This window comes from Centruroides vittatus, unplaced genomic scaffold, assembly GCF_030686945.1.
Source record: "Centruroides vittatus isolate TY-2023 unplaced genomic scaffold, ASM3068694v2 scaffold_932, whole genome shotgun sequence".
Classification (NCBI taxonomy): domain Eukaryota; kingdom Metazoa; phylum Arthropoda; class Arachnida; order Scorpiones; family Buthidae; genus Centruroides; species Centruroides vittatus.
In genome coordinates this window covers 1,019,317-1,038,652 of record NW_027122721.1, presented here as the reverse complement: position 1 = coordinate 1,038,652, position 19,336 = coordinate 1,019,317, and the positions used below count along the sequence as shown (strand labels likewise).

The 19,336-nt window shown below is 32.9% G+C and overlaps 1 protein-coding gene across 2 annotated transcripts in view; it reads left to right on the top strand.

The window, feature by feature from the left end:
- Positions 1 to 11,444: 11,444 nt before the first annotated feature.
- The window catches only part of LOC136990417 (beta-hexosaminidase subunit alpha-like), a 376,498-nt gene continuing 368,606 nt past the window's right edge, over positions 11,445 to 19,336 (top strand). For both annotated transcript variants that reach the window (XM_067288809.1, XM_067288808.1), the window contains exons 1-3: positions 11,445 to 11,798; positions 11,931 to 12,249; positions 17,457 to 17,581. In XM_067288809.1, coding sequence (XP_067144910.1) covers positions 11,703 to 11,798; positions 11,931 to 12,249; positions 17,457 to 17,581 — 540 coding nt within the window. In that variant the 5' untranslated portion in view covers positions 11,445 to 11,702. The remainder of the gene's footprint in view (positions 11,799 to 11,930; positions 12,250 to 17,456; positions 17,582 to 19,336) is intronic.

Sequence of the window (19,336 nt, the reverse complement as noted above, 5' to 3'; positions counted from 1 at the left end):
AAATCATCTCATTTTTATTTTGAAATTATATTTTAAATTTTTCTCATAGATTATAGAAAATATAATTAAATATGTAGTAACTGTACATAGTTATCAATAATAAGTACAACTTGTTATAAATTTTATTCATTTCATTCTTTATCAAGTATATAAAATTTACAAGATGAATTGTAATTTTTAATTGCTCTTCCGTCCCTTTTTTTTTATTTAATGCTAAACAATTAATTATAATTATGATTTACTATATTTTAAAGATGTGAAAATATTAAGAAATTCGAAATTTGTATATATATATTTTAAAAATAACCTTTATCAATTTTATTGTACTGAAGTTTTAGCTATTTTATTGTATTTAAAATCATTTTTGAAATGTTTCGTGTAGACAAAATAATACATTTCTGTCGTTTTTTGGCATTGGCGTATTTCAATTAGTCATGTGATTTCTCTTGAAACCGTGCCACCATTCTAATTTAAATTGAAGTAAGACATTCTTATACCGAATTTTCCGGTGGATTTTTAATCGAATTTGTCATTAAGAACGTCTCAGGCATCCGTGCTGTTCTGATATATCGTGTTGGCAGCCTGAGTTGATTGCTGTTACTTCAAAGGGGTTATTTACGAATAAAAAAAAAAATAAAAACCAAAAACAAAAAATAATACAAATGTAGAACTTGGAATACATTATTGTTGGGTATTCGGCATCTTTTGGATTACGTAAATAGTTGATGTCATAAATTTATTTTTAGCAAAAACGACCGGATGTTCCAGAACGCTATCCATGGCATCTGGCTAAAATTATCCCAAATTTCTTCTGGTTTACATTCGCTTCACTCTCAGATTAAAGCATTTCCTAGTTTAAAATGAACCGCGACATGCTTTTAAACTGTGTAAAATTAAAAAGAAATGCTTAATATTAAGTTTTACCTTTTTGCGTTTATTTAATTACAGTGTATGCTAGATACACCATCATTTTGTTTATATGCATATGTATAAACAAAGTTTTACTGTATAAAAAAAAGCATTAATGTATAAATTTTCTTCCATATTAATAGCCTAATTAAAAGTGCGTTATCTTGAACACCGGAATATGTAAATTAATAATCGATACGTCAACTTGAATATATCTACTCTTAAAATATTGAAATTTGCGGTCAGTCAATGTCATACGCAACGAAGATTTCAAAGTCAACTTCGTAAAATTACGCATTTTCCCGAATATTTTTATGCATTAATTTAATTTAGTTTCGTGCCTTAAATCATATTTTTTATGCTTTAGTTTACTTGCATGTGACGTATTGGAGTCCCGCGTGTGCGTTTTGCCTGGTGCCATGTTTGCGACGTTTCCGCTACGTTTTAACCTTACCTGATACATGACTGAGTAACCAAACTTTAAATGGGAGCAAAAAAATTATCACGCAGCAATTTGACTATTGCGTAGCATCACTTCTATAAAAACTCATAAAACGTACTGTACATTTTTAGCCAGTACAACGATCAAGTGTTAGTTTGTTTTAATGTAACTTACCTTTCCTAACAAGAGAAATTCGTATTCTGAAAATTTTGAGGGTGGAAATGAATTTTACAAAAAATTGTAAATGAAGATTTCACTCGTTATTAACATGAAATCCGACCCTACTCGAGATATGATCCACTACCTTTACCAAAATTTATTAGCATCGATTCCTGTAATATACAAACCTCCCTGGAATATTTCAAAATTTTCGGCAAAAGTCATGGGGAATTATTAAGCTTGAAATTGAATGAACAAAATAATGCCTTCCATATACACACATCAATACATAGCCTACAGGAAAAAAAACAAATTTTTTTTGCATTTATCTACGTTTCGAGGTCCCGAGTCCAAAAATGTAAAAATGCTCTCATACTTTCCCTCTGTTATAACAGCTGGGAAAGTAAAATGCATGTTTTGGCATCTACACGTGATAAACGTTCAGATGCAAGCCAAAATTACACCTCCACGAACACCACGGCACAAGTATGGCGCAGGAGGCGGTGCGATGAGGATTTGGTAACGAGATAACATTCATGCAATTTCTCTATTGGAGGACTGACCAGGAGGACCGGAGGCAATATATCACCCCACTGTCCCTCGACGGTACCATCTTACCCTTGCGCCTTAAATGAAGTATAAGGTAAATACAATAATTAAATTAGGCCTAAGAGACATAAGCTGTCAGATACAAAAATCTGACAGCTTATGGCTTTTGTTGACTCATCAGTCATTTCCGAGCGCACCTTTTCTCCCTTGGTTACAGTAGTTACCTGGTGGAAGACAATAGAGAAGGAAAAAAATAACGAAATTGTTATAGAATTTCTGAGATTTTCACTTCATTAGAACGTTTCTTTTCTGTTAAATTTAAGGTAAAACTGAAAGTTTGTTACAAATACGTTTTCACAACTGAAAAAATTTTATCTTGGGGTTCCTATCCACAAGTTTCCTGAATGCGTTTTTGAATTCTGCCACACAAGGGCGTATGTCTTGGCAGCCATTAAGATACTGCTAGTTGTTGCAACTTGAACACAAACTATATGGTGTATTTTTCTCGGACACATGGCAAATTTCATCACTAAGTTTTCCTCAGTTGAAAACTGAGGAAAACTTAGTGATGAAATTTGCCATGTGTCCGAGAAAATACACCATATAGTTTGTGTTCAAGTTGCAGAATAAGCACCGGCACGGTTTTCATAACACCTACAGATACTGCTAGTTGTTAGTGTAGGTCTGCAATTTTTAGTTTTTAATTTGCTCTACATGCCTCATAAAACCAGTTCAGGTAGATATTGTACAGGGTTAGCTGTCATAATAGTGTGAGGCTCTGGATAGGTCCGAACCTCACTGAAATTCGCATTAAAATCATTTATTTTTAGGAAAAAAAATAGAAGTTAGAAATAGTTTTTCTTAATGAAAACGACGCGAACTTTTAAACAATAGAACAATGGAGAAACGCAGATCGTTATCTCCGAATGGGAATCGAATTAAACTTCGATTTTGACCTCTTCCGCGACCCCAAAAGGTTTCGAATTGTCACCAGGTGACGAGGCGAGACCAATCGGAAAGTGGAAGCGGAGGAAAACGGATAAAACCTGAGAATTCAAGGACGCGACGGCTTCTTCTCCCGAAAGTTCCAAGTGACGGATCTATTGTTGTGTGTGTGTCTCGTGTCCGTCTCCGTCTCCCGACCTCAGATCGACATCTTTCCATCAACGGAAGTCGACCGCATCGTCCCGGAGTCGTCGAGACGTCGAGGGAACTGGCCATTCGCGACCCAGGGACACTCCTTCAAAATGGAACTATCTTGGAAAGGAGAGGAAGATCCAGTGGCCGCTGCCGACGTAGAACTTCCAAGATCGCGGAAATCTTGTAAGCTTCTTTCGTGTCAAATAAACGGTTTCTTGTAACCGTAGAGTCTGTCTCAGTGCCGATCGCCCCCATTCAGTCTCCTTCGCGACCGCTCGACCCTCTTGACATAGTCTACACCCTGTCGACAACCCTACAATAGCCTCAGTGTTCTTTAAGTGGTTTAAAGCTGTATGCGATACACGCGAAAACATGATGCATCGAGATCGTCCATGTATTCAATCGTTCCAGTTGACATTCATTTCTACGTGAGGAAAATTTAAGAAGAGAATGGGTAACCAGCCATGTATGTACAGTACTGTACATCCAGCTAGATAAATAACTTTGTTATCATAAATACATAAGTCCATTCAGAATGATTACTTGCAGTTTGCTGGGTTTTATTTAATTACAGTGTATAGGGTGGGTTTGTGATGGCTCCACATTTGTCTTAAGGACAAATATTTTGTGACACTTTATTAATTAAAATTTTTCCTACTTTATCACTTGAAAAATAATTTTAAGAGTCAAGATTCCTATAATGAAGAGTTTTATATTTAAAATTTGCTTATCAAATATTAACAAAGTAGTCATTTCAAAATCAGTTATATTCTCAATTGTATAGTGCTGCAGTTCCCTTCTTGCAGTGTCTTGATGGCAGCGCGACGGTGGCATTACAGTACAGGAAAATTCGTTATTACGGGATTTCACTGTATTTATACTAATCTTAGTAAGGAATATAAGTGGAATATTTACGGGAATATTTATTAGGCTATTAGATATTGCACTTTTAAGGAGTTCCATTTGCTCGGGTCTATTGTTGTCAAAATTTTTGGCAATGAATTTGGTAAATAATTTTAGAGATTGAGATTAACCGACAGATGTAGCGAACAAATATCTTATACAAATAGCTTAAAACTTAAATCAGAAACTAGAATAATTTTTTAAATTATAAAACAATCCATACCCGGAGTCCGGAGACAAACCTTCGAAACCAGAGAGGTGGCAACCATAATTGTGGTCAACAGCCTTTTATCCAGCAAATCAATAAATTGAAAAAATAACGAATGCTAACGGTTAACATTAACCTGTTTAATTTTCATACTTGGAATTTAATAATACAGTAGAGCATCGATTATCCGATTTCCGATTAACCGACTTCTCGGTTAACCGACTGCGTTCTAGTCGGCAAATTCAAATGTCCGCTAGTGATGTGGAGCTACAACATTTGGTTATGTCTTGGCTACTTTAATATTATTTTTGTTAAATTTTTTCATGTTTTAGCTGGCAGCACTGGCTCGACCATGAAAGGGAGGCTAGTATTTAAACCAGGCCTAATGCACTATACTAATAATGTATTTTTTCATACTTTTCGGTTATCCGACTTTTCAGTTATCCGACCAACCCCAGTCCCCAATTAAGTCGGATAATCGATGCTCTACTGTATTAAAATTTAATTATTTGTATTTATTATTTGATTTGGTATTTTCTTATATATTTAACTATATTTTTTGTAGTAATTTGTTTTCTGCTAACATTTTATCAACGATCTCAAATATTACTTCAATGGAAATTAATGCAAATGAAATCGTGAATATAGAGTCTAAATAACATCGAACCTTTACACATAGCATTGTAGTATAGTATTGCACCAGTTTTTCAATATTGACGTTTCTAATATTAGTATATTGCTCTATCGGGGACAGAGCTGGATAGAAACAATAGGGACGATGTCAATACCGTATTCGCGTGACATTTTATTTACAGGTACTCCTCACTTTACGACCTATCTGCTTAACGACCACTTCCACTTAGGACCAATCGAGCTTCGACCTACAATTCGGGAAATCCCCATTTTCAGCTTGAGTGTCGATCAGTGGCGAATGGTGACACGCGCACTAAGCGTACTATAATAGTCTTTTTATGAATAAATTTCAAGTTTGTTGCATAATTTGTATAATTTTACAACGATCATATATTCCCGGCGCAAGCTCCTCGCTTATCGACCAATTCGCTTAGCAAACGTTACCTATTATTTATTGGCTGTGAGTGAGAGGTGATTTTATCTTGAGCTCTGTATTTTTCCTATAACTATTCTTTTCCTTTCCAAAATATGGGGTAATGTTATCCAGACAATATTATGGTTGCGTATGTCAAGTGAGTAATGAATTTATAATTAATGCAAACAATAACGTTTTTTAGGCTAAATATTTATGTATATTACAGAATGTTCAATACTAATAACGACTACAATAAACTTTACTTGGACCGGTTCATACGAAGAGCAATTCCAGAATTAAAGAAACTGCTGAAGAAGGAGAAGAAATGCTCTTGCTGCTGTTCTGGCAGTATCAAGAAATGGATCGGGGCATTCGAGGATGATTCTCGAATGGACTTTCAAATAAACAGGGCATTATTTTATTCGTACTTTGTGTATTGATTGTGGATAATCAATTCTTCACCGTGTTTGTGATTTTATCAGTGAACTGAGTTTTGACTCTTCGGAAAACGGACTGAAATTTCTGGGAATCCTAATGAATTATATAGGCCTATTTATTTTTTCTTAATCGTGGTTTATGCATATATTTTAATATTAATATTCGATTAAAATTAGTTTGATTATTTGCACTTTGTATTTTGATTTAAGAAAGATTATATAGGCTAATACAATTAAAATGGTAAACAATTACTGTTATGAAGGTTTTCTACGCTACAGCGATTACAAATATCAAAGTATAAACTGAATTACAAAATTACCTGTAAATCACTAATAAAATAATCACAAAAAATTGATTTTGTTAAAGAATCATTTCCGCCCTGTGGGCACTAAGAGGGCCTCTTTTAGTAGGCCCATTATGGGTTCGGCCAGGCCCACAATGGGGCGACCGGGTGGTGAGGGACGGGGCCCGACATATCCGAACGGACCACCCCCCGAAAAATTCCTGGGGATTATTCGACCCGTTCGGATTCGATCCCGGGTCCCCCAGAGCGGTAGGCTGCCACCTTTACCGCTCGGCCATCCGGCCGTCACCTGTAAATCACTAATAAAATAATCACAAAAAATTGATTTTGTTAAAGAATCATTTCGAGACACGTAATTTTAAGTTATTTATTGTTTATCATTTGTTCGTACAGGACAGAGCGACACTTGGGCGAGTCTACCGACGGGAAATGCTTTCCGGGAGGATTTTCTATGGGAAACTGGTCTCTATTTGGGTGTTAAAAACGTGAATAAAATCCGGAAAACTCCAGTGGCCAGTGGCAAAAATCTTTCTAAAGTTTAATTATTGATATATTTAATAATATTCAATAAACACAAACAAATAGAAAACTTGTCCATTTGAAGAATTGTTACTTTTTCACACCTTTCGTCGCCACCCGGAGATTATAATGAAGCAAAGAAAAAATTTTCCATTGCAAAAAATATATATATGAATGGTTTTATAATGTCAATCGTATATTCAAATACAGTAAAGTCTCTATTGTCCGTCACTCGCCACTCCGTCACGTCTAAAAATCCGAGAGTGGCACACAAGAAATCTTCGCGTTATCACTTGTCGATGTATGTAATAAGGACTGATGTACGGTACCTGTATATTGTCAGTCGCTAATTGTTCATTGCACGTACGGTCGGCAAAACATTCACAATACTGATTAATACGATAAACTAACGCGTTAATCAATGTACTGTAGGTATATACAAAATCCAGTGATCCGACAATCTGCTGTAATCCCACACGATATATGTCGGATTACACTCTACTGCATATTTTCTCGTGTTTTAAATTTGAACTGTATAATTTTAAATGATGATGACATTATAATGTAAAAAATAAATAGATTATTAATGTGAGAACTATCGTAAATAGTAGCAATAAATAAGTTTTATGAAGATAAAAACAATTTATTATATGCTAGATTATAAGGGTTCAACATATGAAGGAGTGTAAGAAGCCGACTTTTAGGGGCAATCAGTTAATCCTAGTCAGGAAAAGCCTAGGGGCTGATCGTATATGGATGGTGATACGGGAGGCAAAGATGACACGTGTCCTTACAACAAATCTGTTTATTATAGTAAACTACACGAATATCGATAGGTGCTTGACGTCGAAAAGTAGTTCAACAATGCCGCACTGTCCAAAATAACAGAGTTCGCTGGTCAGCTCACTGTTCGGATGTTTCGTGATGATCGGTGATGGATCTCGTTGGTTCGAAACGGCCCTGGGGCAGAGATGGTGATGATGACTATGATTTAGTCCGTTGTCGAGATGGTGGCTCGTCGAAGTGGGGTATCGACGTCAAAATTCCGGTGCGGGATGCAAACGACACAGAATAGGCTCGATTACATTGGGCAAAAATCGGCGATTCGACCTTGAGATTCGGGGTTTTTATAGGATTTTTCCCTCGAATCTCAGCGTTTGATTGGTCCTGTATTTCCTCGCTTCCCGATTGGTCTCTCTTTTGTTTCTAGGTGAAAACCGAGACTTGATGGGGTCCGGAGTTTGTTCATAAAACTATAAGCCGTGCGCTCATAATTTACCCCGTTGTTTTTATTTTCTGTGAATTGTTAGATTTTAATGATCGCACGTGATGTTTTTCTAACCGTCAAATCTTTCCCCTTTTTGGACTTTTTAACCTCGATCAATTGTTTACGAGTGCCCGTGTCAGCTCTATCTTCTCCGGCGGACATTTCATCTGATCCGTTACGTCATTCGTCTTTGCGTTTGTTTTAACAACTACAGTTTTTTTTCCTCCTCTCCTTTATATAAGTAACATGACCTTTGGTCCGACTTGACAACAGCGTTTCGCTTTTAACATGTAAAAATTAAATTTTAGTTTCGACCAGTTCTGGAACCTCACAGGGGTTAAGAACAGAATAAATTTTTGTGAAAAAAGCAGTAACTTTTTAAATTCTGTTATGAAAATAAATAAAGATGTAGATATGAATATGACTTTCGGTCTAATATACCGGTATTAATAACATCTAAATTGTTTCTAGAGTAAGAGTTACAGTTGAAATACTTATTTAGATTTATGCTAAATTGTTAATATGTTAAATGAGAAGGGAGATGATAAAGTTATTGTTGGTGAAACACCGATGGGTCCATCTTAGAATGGCACGTGAATCTTTTACTAGCTTATTTGGTACAAAATTATTTTTCTAGATACTCACCAATAAAATTAATATCATACTCCATTCACTGTAAATGCTAGTTTATTTGCTTATTAGTTTGTCAGTCTATTTCTCCATAAAAATTCTCAAAAATTAAAAGAGACTTAAAACTAATGACATTTTTCCATTGTATATACAGCATGTCTATAAAGTCTCTTTATAACTTAAAAAATTTATTGCAAAGGCAATTTAAGATAAGATATCTTAATCAGACTTGTTCTATTGTACTCAATAGTTTTCAGTTTTTCGACCTCATTTAATATATCTCTATATAGGCACCATTAGTCGCACGAAGTATATCAAAACGGTATTCGACTTCTTGCCGGGTTCGCTGTAGCATAGCCTCATCAATGGTTGCTATTGCATCTGTTATCTTTTGCTTTAGTTCAGTAATGTCATCTTTCAGCAGGATGGTGACCCACCGCATTGGGGACTACGTGTTCGTGACTTCCTTAATCAAACATTTCCAGACCATTGGATTGGAAGGTGTGGACCAATTCCATGGCCACCACGTTCACCAGATATCACACCTCTGGATTTCTTTCTACAGAGCTATGTTAAAGATATCGTGTATTGAACAAAGATACAGGACATTACTGAACTAAAGCAAAAGATAACAGATGCAATAGCAACCATTGATGAGGCTATGCTACAGCGAACCCGGCAAGAAGTCGAATACCGTTTTGATATACTTCGTGCGACTAATGGTGCCTATATAGAGATATATTAAATGAGGTCGAAAAACTGAAAACTATTGAGTACAATAGAACAAGTCTGATTAAGATATCTTATCAATTGCCTTTGCAATAAATTTTTTAAGTTGTAAAGAGACTTTATGGACACTCTGTATATTAATTTTACATCTTTTGAATTAAGCGTTCTAAAACAGGACCTGCTTGATGAGTGAGACTATGAAGCGACTGCTTCAAGAGGCAAAATGAGCAATCAAAATGTTCAACAGGAGAAAAAATAAGTGAAAAACATTAAGTCGAATAAACCGAGTCCATAAATGTATTTTAAAGTCGCTTATAAATAGTTCACACAAGAATGCCAGCTCTCTATTGACAACCGTTCTGCAAGAAGGTGCAAAAATCAGTTTCGCTTCAGGTGCAAGTTACCATCGAGCCGGCACTGCTGTGAAAAATCATCTAACCTAATTACCTATACCTTATTAAGTAATGTATTAATGCTAATTTCTTAATGAAACCGCGCTCGGCTCAATATACATACATTTTGTTCTTTGTAAACGAAGTCATGTCAAATCTTGCATTTGTGTATGCAAAGCAAGTCTTTCTTTTTAAGAATGTTTATTTAATAGTACTAAATAGGTACTAGTTAAGGTAATAGTAACAGGTAATAAAATATAGGCCTATATTTTAGTAGTGTTTAACAGTTTAGATTTTAATATTTAATAGTTTATAATGTTTATTTTTTAATTTTTTCCGAGTTAGTATTATAGGGCTACAGAAAAATATTAAGCTCAAAAAGTGTACATAAAACTGTATTACTGCATGTACAGAGTCTTCAAAAAAATAAAAATTAATACAATAACTTAAATAACATTCTCCGAAAAACGACAAGAGGCACGTCCTGACTTCCTTGGTGCCTCGAGCAGTACCCATATTCTTAAATTCCCGTAACACATCATTGATAAATAAAATGTTAACACTTTAATGGCTAAAGTATGTAGTCATCGCAGCAGGAATATTTTTCTGTGTTTGCATTTTTCGTTGTGGGCACTAAGAGCGTCTTTCTATCAAACCCACAACGGAACAGCCGGGTGGTGAGTGATATCCGGGACGGACCACCCCCGAAAAATGTTTGGGATATTTAGACCCGTCCGGATTCATTTCGGGTTCCCAGAGCAGCAAGCTGACACTTTAACCATTAGGCTATCCGGCTGAAATAAAAAAAAAATGAAAAAAAAGACTATTTATGAACTAAAATAAATGAAAATTATATATATTTTAATTCCTTATTTAGAGGTAAACCCCTTAAAATCGAATATATTATACTTCTTTTTTCGGGTGTACTATAGATTACCACCTATGAAATTTCAGGACTTTGATTATATATTTGAACTCACGGGACCGAGACGAGTTCAACGGTACCCTACTTTTGGACCGGAGACGAAAAATAAAAAAGTTATCATACTTTTTAAGTTACCATACTTTTTTAATCTCTCATGAAGACGGCGCCATAGTTGCTAGTACTGCCATCTTACGGTAAAGTCTGCAAACCATGACGTCGGACTACGGTCATCTCCAGTAGGGTTAAACACGCGATACGAGAGCGGAGAGAGCGACGCGACTTCCGATCATCGCGCGATTGCCATTTTGGTTAATGTTACTGGCAGCGAATGGCCGTTCCCACTGTTCGTGCTCTCGACGGACCTCCCGGAGGGGATTCGCCGGCAGGCCGCCATGTGCTAAACGTCACTAGTTATTGATTCACGGTAGTTCTTGAACAAAGTAAAAAAAGGGGGGAAACGTCTACTAAAGGCAATTTTAACGGCAAGCGACGCGACTCTCGATCGCGAAAGCGAGGCCGACTTAGCGGAGAGAGCGACGCGACTCCCTAACATCGCGCGATCGCTGGAAAAAAGTATGATAACTTTATTATTTTTCGTCTCCGGTCCAAAAGTAGGGTATCGTTGAACTCGTCTCGGTCTCCTGAGTTCAGATATATACCCAAAGACCCGAAATTCCGTAGGTGGTAATCTATAGTATCCCCCTTTTTTCTTTAATATTCGTTTCTTTTGAAACCATTTAATGAATGCAATAAGCTTATAATAATTACAGATTTATTTACGAATCGAAACGGGTGTGTTCATTACGTTCAGAAAGTGCGCACTTTTACGTCAGTTTGACGTCATTTTATAAAACTGTTTATTATAAAACTGAACAGATGACGTCAAAATGACGAAAATTTACACTTTCCGGGCGAAACGATCAGGACTGTTTAGTCACGTGGCTAGAAGAAATCCTGGTGATCGGTTGTTTGCATGAATTTAAACGTTATTTTGCACATTAATCTGTGTGATAAATGTATCTTAACATCACAAGACATTGATTGATTGACACTGAATTTATCTGTTTGGACTTTGAATATATATTTATTGAATTGATAAATCGTTTATTCCTCGTCCAGTGTGTTGCCCTGATTAGAGAGATGAATTTATTATTCTTTCTTGGTTTTAACATTTTCCCATTAATTATTGCTCACAATTGTGATGCTAATGGGCAACCACACGAAAGTCAGGTGCAGGTAAACAACTTTTATTCATATAAGTTAAATAAAATGTAAAAAAACTTAGTGAAGTTATCGAGAATGTTTGTTTAAACTTAAAAACGAGGTACTGAAAGTCAATTTAATATATAAATACATATTTAATTTTAGGTATCGCCTACGGTTGGTATGCCATGGCCTCTTCCGCAACAGTATGCGGTTTATAATTCGTACATGGGATTCAAACCGGATAATTTTCAAATTATCAACAATTCTGGGAATTGTACGATTCTACTAAATGCCATCAAACGGTATCAACGGTTATTGTTTCTCGACGAGTGTCTTCCTCAAAATGAATATCGGAGCAACTCGATCGAACACCGAACGATAAATTTTATAAAAAATGATAATTTTGCCGGTTATTTATACAACATTAGTGTAAAAATTAATCACTGCGAACAATGGCCTCACATGAATATGGACGAACAGTGTAAGTATAATATTCGATTAATATAATTTGAAAGCGACATTAAATTGTCATACAGAAGTTTCGAGTAAAACTATTAACTAACATTTCATCAATTAATTTATAATTACTCTACACTTTACAATTGAAAACAGATGAAATAGAATTACAGAACTTTATACTTTTACTATAAGAGAAATTTATTATATGATTTTGAAAATATCAAAACATTTATTTTGTCACATTTTATTCATGGTTGTGTCTATGTGGCATGTAGCTAATTAAGTAAGATAATTGCAGAGTCTATTATATTCTGTTTCGTAGGAAATGAACTATGTCATTGGCTTGCTTGATTAGGTGCTTGCAACTCAGACACATCCCATGTTTATGAATGGTTTCTTTTACTATTGTAGTAATAAATGAAAACTTGCACAGCTTTAATTAACTATTCTGATAATTATATACATTTCATATTCTTTATAAAGTTCTATTTTTTAATTATTTATTTAGTTTTTAATCTATCTAAAGATTTATATTGCTAAAAAGATTTGTTTTTGAATAAGTAATCACTAAAGATTAAATTTTACAAGTGTGGTAACAAGTGTACATTAAAACTGTATTAATCTTGAAATTACATAATATACAGTATTATAAAATAGCAATTTAATCTACTTAAAAATCGGTTACAAAAAAAGGAAAAGATATATTAAATTATGTAAGTGAATACTATAAAAGAATGATTCAGCATATAATTTTTCAATTTACTGAAAAACTATTAAGAAAGTTCCACAAGTTTATTAGAATATAATTTAATATGAATTTGAATTAAATTATAATGTATATAATTAAACAAATTTTAAAATGAGGTAATGTTGCTGCTATGTAAGTTTCTATTACATATATCTATTATATGAAATTTCTGATAAAACTTATAAATTTAAAATGCTTTTTGTTATAATTATATATCATGAGTGTATTTTGTATCTGATACGTTAAATATATATATTTCCGAACACAATATTTAAATAAATAAATACTTTATAAATTAAAATATATTTTGTAATTGTTATGAAAAAATACAATCGATAATTTGTCTGTTTAATACAATTGATAGTTACAAGATAAGGATTCTCCTGTTTCTGAGGAAAGTTCAGTGAGGTCCAAGATAAGCTTGAATTTTTGTAGATAATTCTATCAGTCCTATTCTTTTGTAACTACTAACTTATCATTTAAATTTATTTATATAAGAGCAAAATTAATGCTGTCTGTTTAGCATAAAATAGTTCTGAACCCAAGAATATATTGTAAACACTGGTTTACAAGCATTTTGAAATTTTCTATCAGAGATTGGTTAAAAAAACACCAAATATATTATCAAAATAATGAAATATAATAAACTAATTTAACAACAAAATCAAAACTACAATTTTTTAAATAAATAAATTAACATATGTAATTTTAAGTGTACAAAAAATAATCAGTATGATCAGGTCTGGTGTAAGACAGTAAGCAAGGCAGATGAGCATCAACTAATGAGCTTACTGAAGACAGCAAAATTACAGAAAAAATTATGAAAATATTAAAAATTATCACACAGATGTTCAAACTTGTTACAGGTGCTAATAAGTTTATTTCTATCACGTAACTTTATAATTTACAATATTTAATCTGCCATTGCAAAGGTATTAATTTCTACAATATTCAGGAACAGTGTAATGGTGCTATACACCATTACACTGTTCCTGAATATTGTTGGTGCTATTTCTCCTTGGATAATTTTTGATTCTTTGAGCTGAAGTGATATTCAAAATGTAGAATGAAACTAGCAATTTCTTTGTTGAATATTAACAATCTAATATCTACTTTTATAAAAATTTTCTTATCTCATTTAATTTATTAAATTAAACATCTAAAATTATTATCTAAAATCTTTAAATTAAATTATTTTACATATTTAATGAAATATCTTCTGTAGATTAATACCTGTACCATACATGAATTAGCAATTGAATATTAGTGCCTTGGACCACTAGCCATAGATAAGCTTCACAAATCACATAGGGTGCGTTTACTTCTCAGCTAATTTTACTGTCAGCATGCTCAACTTGTATACTTTCGTTTGAGTGCTGTGCTTGTTGGCATTTACTTCAGAGTTGTGTGACGTCATTTTTAATGGAATTGGTAAGCTTGGAGTGCTAGCTAGTTTGCTGTTGAGCTTTGCGCTAATTCAAAATAAATGGCAGAAAATATTTTTATTGATAAATTTCAATTATTTGTTGTATAAAATGTTTACGATGATCTTTTTTTTATTGTAAGGTTCAATAGCTTTAGATGACTTTTTTCATAAACAGAGAGTTAATGTGAAAAAAATTAAGTTTGATTCATTGTTTATGATTAAAAGTGAAGTTTACCTTTTATACATTTAGAATCTTCAGAAGTGTTATGTTCAGAGCATTAAATAAATTGTAAAGAAATGAACAGCATTAACAATAATCCAAAATTACATAAGTCTGCAAACTTGAATGAATTTTCACTTACATATGGGAAATGACTTCTCAAGGAATTATATCATTTGAATACCATTTTCTCATTACAAACTAAAATTACATGATGACAGAGTAATACTTATTTCTATTGGAATAAGCTGCTGCTTCTTAATAGCTATCAATAGAGCCTCTAATTCCAGGAAAACCAGATTGAGTATAAATATGAAAATCCGAACTTTAACCAAAGAAAAACCCAGTTTTAATTGACGATGACGTCATATGTTGCTCAACTGTTATTGCCCTCAGCTACCTGAGAAAATTTCCACTTACACTTTCTCGATGACGAAAACGATGCATTCCCATGATCTGCTGACCTCGTGGTTAGGCGATAACAGACTGATATCAAAATTGACGGCTGAAATAGTCAGTCGTCGCCCGTCCCTCTAGGATTAGTCATCAAAATTTTCCTGTGTCAGTGCCAATCGTACTCTATCGGATTCTCCTGTTACTCTCAACTGTGCCTAGAACTTTCCCAGATCGAGCTGGAACTTTCTTGATCCAGATCTATCCCGAACAATCCAATCCGGACAACCTCAAGAACCTAGACTTCCGAGTCCATTATTCTTACACCATCCTGCTCTGTGATGGCCAAGAGATTATTTTTTCATTTTCATTTAACACTAAGAGAGAATTAACAACCTTATTTAAAATATTCCATGCAGTCTATCTAGACATATTAAAATGATCATCAATACCCTTAGGGAAAAGAAAGAAAGAAAAAAATATATTTTGTATTTAATATCAATTATTTGTTGATTTTTAACTCAGTTTAGTTATACCATAAAAGAGCATTGTCACATCCATTCACTGGGTAAAACAATTACATTAAATATGTATTATATATATATATGTATGATCTGCTATTCTCTTAAAAAAAACGCATTAAAAAAAATCTCACGAAACTTCACGAATGGCTGTAAATAATAGTTTTCGCAACACAATTAAAAAAATAATTTTTTTATGCGGTCAACAGGGACCGCATAAAAAAAGTCTCACAGAAAATAACTCAAAACCGTACGAAATAGAATTTATTGACAACAGATGTCAGCACTTGACTGCATCGTCTGGTCTATCGTCTGTTTTACATATTTTTGTCCAGGTGGTGTTTTGTTGACTTAAAAAGTAAATTATTTCATTTTTCGCATATTCATGCAATAATATTACTATAATAAGTGCATTTATGCTATAATAAGTTTATTTAGCTATAATAAGTCAACGTGAGACATGACGAATCGCACGAGACTAGTCGCCAACTATACCGCACAAATTAAAAATTCGCATTAAAAAAATCGCACAAATAAAAATCGCACATAAAAAGAGCGCATAAAAACAGGTTTGACTGTACATTAAATATGTATTATATATATATATGTATGATCTGCTATTCTCTTATATACTGCATCTAATTTCATATATTACTTTGTATAAACAAACCTGAATGATTCTTGATTTGCCAATGTCCATAGGCAGCATAAAAGCTGCTTTTGAGGAGACACAGGTCATCTTCCAGTAATTTTTCTGTGTCTATAATTGGACTTATTTTTTAAAGGAGACTTTCAAAACATTCTCTTGTAAGTCTAAGGTGCTGTTTAAAATCAATTGGATTATAAAAATGTACAGTCTCTTCAATAAAAGTTTCCATTTTTTTTATTTGATCTTACTTTTCTTTTTTCTTCTTTCATTTTTTCTACAATTATATCCACAATAAGATCATCCTCGTCCGATTTGGAATCAAGTAGCTCTATCTGTAACGTAACATTTAAAATAGCAGCTTTGACAATATTATTTGCAGGAAACCGCCATATTTCTTGTTAGCGTTTGTGTTTACTTTCGAACTGGACATGTAAGCACGAATACACATGCTAATGACGTCACTTTCGGTGTTCAGAAGTAGCACTATTAGCTCAGAAGTAAATGCACCCATAGTTCAATATTTTCGAAATTTTGATCCTCTTTCCCAGGATGGGTGATTATTTGTGACCCTAACCTTTAGACCAAGTAGTCTAAGAAAGCTGGACCATCAAATATTTTATATTTAAACACCAGGTGGGAGAATAGCAAAAGGTTTTTTTGCAACTCCCTTGAACAAACATGAAAACATAAAATAAAACAAAGACATATAAATCAATTATAAATATTGTATGTCTTTAAATTGTTACATTAGCCACTAATTTACCTTCTACACCCACTCTATTGGGCTTGTGAATGTTCCCTAAGGCAGTGTTTCTCAAACTTTTTGGACCGCGACCCCCCTTTTGCACTTAAAAATTTCAAAGGACCCCCGAAGAATGAGTATGTGTCGAAAAACATCCTGGAGGGAGGGGGTTAGGCTCGTATTTAAATATTTATATTCTTTTTATTATTTATATGTGCAATTTATTTAAGTAAAAATTATTTTATATAGTTTTTATTTCTATTATTTCTAAACATGAATCCATAGTAAATTTTATAAAATATTTAAAAAAAATTGATCTAGAATCAATTTTTCAGCGACCCCCCCCAAATATTTTTCACGACCCCCACTTTGAGAATCACTGTCCTAAGGTATACTGATATTTGATATTTACATAGAAAATTTAATGTTTAACTTTAATGTTTTGCTACAAATTAGTATTTAATAACAAACAACTTGTTTTATAATTTAATTTGTTATATTAAATTTTAATTAAAATATTTTTCTTTTAGATCTTTTAAAAATAAACAGTCCTGATATTCCTGGACAGGGATTATTATATAGTAATTCAGTATGGGGTGCTTTAAGAGGTTTAGAAACCTTAAGTCAAATAATATACAAGAATGCAGATGGAATGGTAAATATAAAAATCATTTATTATTTAATTTTTCTTATTTTCTGTAAATATTTTTTATATGAATGAATTTTCTATTTTAATTTTTAATATTTCTTATAAATACAAATTAGAAACCTGCATGTTGTGATAAACATAAATGACTGATAACAATGTTGAACAAATTTATTTCCTCTTGTTGCAAGAAATAGCAACAAATACACTACTTAAAAGTACTTTTCCCAATGTAACCAGGTTTCTGCAGTTGTAGCTATATAATTATATTATATACAGTATAATATATATAAGTGGTAGAGTGTGAGAAATGTCATTTTAAGTGACAAAACTTGGTGGAGACTAAATGTTAGCTGATCAAGGTTTTGCTATATTGGTGCCACAGCCCGAGCGTTCAGGTAGAAAATCTTCAAATATAAAATAATATGGAAAAAGGAAGATCTACAACAATGCTGCTTGGACAATGAGTGTGAAGTCTTACTGGACTCTGTAAAAATCCTAAAGACTGAGCAATCTGGCAAAATTCTCAACTTTAACCCATAAGTATACAAAACTCTAATTCCATCAATCAGGGTTCAACTTGATCTGAAGTGGACTACCTTTTTTACATTTTAAACTCTTTCCATTCAGTTAGTCTTAAGAGAGCCTTTTATCCATATCAATGGGGGTTTGGCCAGGCCAACAATGAGGCTAGTTAGTGATGGGATAGCCATCATATCCACGATTGACCATCCATAAAAAAATTCTTGGGTCCCATGAAAAATCACCAAGGTCTCCAGAGCAGTAGGCTGTGCCCTCATCATCTGAGCCATTCAGCTATTCCGATTACAGTTTCAGACTGGTTAACTGTACTCAGATATATTAAGCATTATTAAAATTAATGATTCTACCAAAATTTTTACACTTTGTTAATATATATTAATCAGTTAATATTAATAGAATGTTTAAAAAATGTTTTTAGCGTGTAATATATATGAATTGAAAATCAAAATTAATTTTAAAAGTTTCGGTATTAAAAATATTAAATAAAGTAAATGACCAGTAGCAACATCGAACAAATTTATTTCTTCTTATTGAGAGAAATAACAACACACTACTTAAAAGACCTTTCACCCAGTGTTAATGGAGTTCTCCAGTTGTAGTTTTGAGCAGCAAGAACAAAATATTTGGAGAATATAGCTTTGAAATTTTCAAACTGTTCTACTTGTACATCTTTATGTCAGCAGAAAATGGCAAAGAAGAGGAAATATATATAAATGTAAGTGGTAGTATGTATGCAACATTATTTTAAGGCATGAAGGCACTCTGACAATGCATCGTAGAGACTAAATGTTGGCTATAAGGGGCATATAATAAAGGTTTCCTTACAGTCAATGTCAGAAAATTTAATCTTATATTGATTTAAATTTAATAATTTAAATGAAAATATTCATAAATGCGTGCCATTTTTAAAAATATTTATTTAATATTATCATAAAGACAATATTAATTAATTTATAATAAATTTATTTAATTAGGTATAAGAAAAAGTTAAATGTAAACAGTTGATGTTTTTCCACATAACTTTTTAACAAAATAGAATTTTTTACTAAAAAAAAGACCCCATCATAAAATGCTATAGTCTATTAATAAGTATTTTATTAATAATTGATTTTATGTATATGAATCATGAAAATTTATCATGAGTCTTAGAAATAAAATCAACTTTTAAGAGAAAAACACATCTTAAAATTTAGAAATGCGTAGAAAAATTAAGATAAATGT